The sequence below is a fragment of the Gossypium hirsutum genome, chromosome D07 (assembly GCF_007990345.1).
Source record: "Gossypium hirsutum isolate 1008001.06 chromosome D07, Gossypium_hirsutum_v2.1, whole genome shotgun sequence".
Taxonomy (NCBI): domain Eukaryota; kingdom Viridiplantae; phylum Streptophyta; class Magnoliopsida; order Malvales; family Malvaceae; genus Gossypium; species Gossypium hirsutum.
The window spans coordinates 18,715,004-18,717,644 of NC_053443.1; the positions used below are offsets into that span (position 1 = coordinate 18,715,004).

At 30.7% G+C, this 2,641-nt stretch overlaps 1 protein-coding gene across 1 annotated transcript; it reads right to left on the reverse strand.

Moving 5' to 3' along the window:
• Nucleotides 1–1,462: 1,462 nt before the first annotated feature.
• LOC107956683 (uncharacterized) lies at nt 1,463–2,343 on the reverse strand. Its single transcript, XM_016892259.2, has one exon. It carries the CDS (start codon nt 2,264–2,266, stop codon nt 1,664–1,666), a length of 603 nt encoding a protein of 200 aa, XP_016747748.1. The 5' UTR covers nt 2,267–2,343; the 3' UTR covers nt 1,463–1,663.
• Nucleotides 2,344–2,641: the final 298 nt, after the last annotated feature.

The window sequence follows — 2,641 nt, forward strand, 5'->3', positions numbered from 1 at the left end:
TACAGCATTTCGACCAAAGCCATATTTGTTTGTTATGTCAACTTTTAAAATTTTGTTACATAAATTTCTCACATGTCTAATTAAACCGGTTGACTTACAAACTGCTATAAATTAATTGAACCAGATTAAAAAACCAAATAAACTGATGACAGAATTAAATTTTATAATTTTTAATACATTTTTATTTTTATGGATTCTTAATAATTTATTTTATTTAAACAGGATGGATCCGATTCATTGCATTTCATTAATCACTTAAAAGATGACTAAAACCATAATTTTAAATTATTGAATGACACAAATATAACTTTTGAAATTAAATAAAAAATAAAAAATATTTCACATAATTGAGTGACCAAGCATATAATTTAAACTTTAAAATATTAGACAAACCTTCGAGCCAGGTGCTCATAAACATATTGGCAAAAGCTTATGCACATAGAAGTTCTCGTCACATTCAATTACTAAGGTACCCTTTTTAACTTTGCTGCTAAGGTTTTTAGTTTTTACTATTAATTATAGGTAAAATTTTAAAAGATAAAAAAGGTCAACAACTGTAGTTCTGTGAGAAAAAAATTATTTATATGTACTATTATTTTCTTTTTGTTGGATTGAATAAAATATTAATTCAAAAAATATATTTAAAAACCAATTTTTTTAAAAAATAACAAATATTATAATCATGTGTTTTTATTTTTTTTATATAAAATCTAAAAAATAATTTAACCTTAAAATAAATCCAGAAAAAAAATCTAATAAAAGATGTCAATTTTACCATAATATTTTGGCATTCCATAATTAATTATAAATGGATTACAATTTTTAATAATTCAATTTTACCGTATCAACTTCATGGGTACACATATCTAGATGTAACAATTTAATCCACATGACAAACTCAAAAGTTTCCTAGCTAGAAGTTCCCAATTGCTTAAACTTGCGGATAGATGCTTTGTTTTAGGTTTCTTTCATCTTTGCTTCCGCATTTCTATACCCACAAGCTTCTCATTTGTTTAAATTTGACACTTTCTTTGTGATGAATGTTTGGTGTAGGTTTTCCTTTAGGAATGGATGCATTAACGGATCTTGGGATAAAGTTTTGGGACGCGTAAAATTTTAAGAGTTGAATAAGAAATAAATAAAAATTAGGATGAAGTTGTGAAATACCTTGATGATTAAAGTTATGAACTTGTATAGAATAAATGGTAGGTTAAATTATAAAAGATTTAATTTTGGGTTAGCATTTATAAATACATATCTAACTTGTGCGTTGCAGTTTTATATAATTTCCATCCCAATTCCATCCCGGCCCCCTCTCTCTCTCTCTACGTGCATATAAATATACAAACTGTTGTTAATCAAGAAATATATATAAGTGCTTAGTTGGAATTAATTAATAAAATGACTGTTAAGATAAAATGATGAAGTTAATGAAACACTTAGAAGCAAATTTAAATTAAGATGAATCTCTAATTTCAATAACATTTCTGTGTATTGACAGTGAAAATGGAATTTAAAGGTTTGTACAACTAGTGGCATACACCATGTTAAAAGGAAACAGTTAATCAAAGGACCTGTATCTATGATTATGAATATAGAAATTAAGATAATTAGTTGAGGAGTTGACATGACAAATGAGTTTTTAATCGTCTATAATAAATTGCTAAATTTGGTTCTCCTTTTGTTTCCACTCCAGCCCTATGAACCTGCAAGGGGAAAACCTAATCTTATACTCTGAAATCGTCTCAAGTTTTGGCGACCAAACTTGTTCTTTTGATCCAACAAGCATGTCGTAATGCTTCTTCAACTCCGGTGTGCTGCAAAGGAAACTATTCTCACTTCCTTCTTCTTTGCTTCCATGTATCAAGCTTGTTATAAACTCAGGCAAAACCTTGATCAGAACCCTACCATTTGAACCTTTGACGTATTCGAAAGGGCAGTCCCCGAAGTTGATGGGAGCAGGTTTAGGACTAGACTTTAAGGCAGCAAGAGAAGATGCTGACAATACATTCATGCATGGAAATCGATCGAGGGGAAGAACAAAGTAAGTTTGACCAGGCATGAGGTCGTCGTCAATGCCTAACACTGGGATGGGGTGACCGATGAAGAAAGAGTCTGCATGGCAAACCATCTTGTCGGGAAACTCAAACATGACCTCGCCGGCGATGTGTTTTCCGGTGAGGATTCTTGTATTTCCTTCCCAGAAGATGAGTTTCACTGAAGACCTTGGATTGGGATGAAAACATGGAGATATGGAATTCCCCATTATTATATGATGAATCAAAAGAGAAAGAGACGAAAGGATTAAAGATAATTTGGATGATATACAAGAGGAAACAACCAAGAGGAAAGGGCTATGTTTATATAGAAGAAAAGGGGGAGGATTTGACTTTGGAAAAAGTCCATATTTGTTTGTTTTTAGGTTGACGGGGCCGGTGGTCAGCAATGTCGGCTTTTGAATTACTCTTTATGTATCTCTCAATGTCAAGTGGGATGGACGTCTTCTTAAAACATTTATCACACACTTTTTATTTCAACTAATCAAAATTTACCTTAAAACATCTTCAATTATAATATACTTCTCTTACCCCGTTTATTGTATATAATATTTAAAATATGTGTTAGTATTTGGTATATTGTT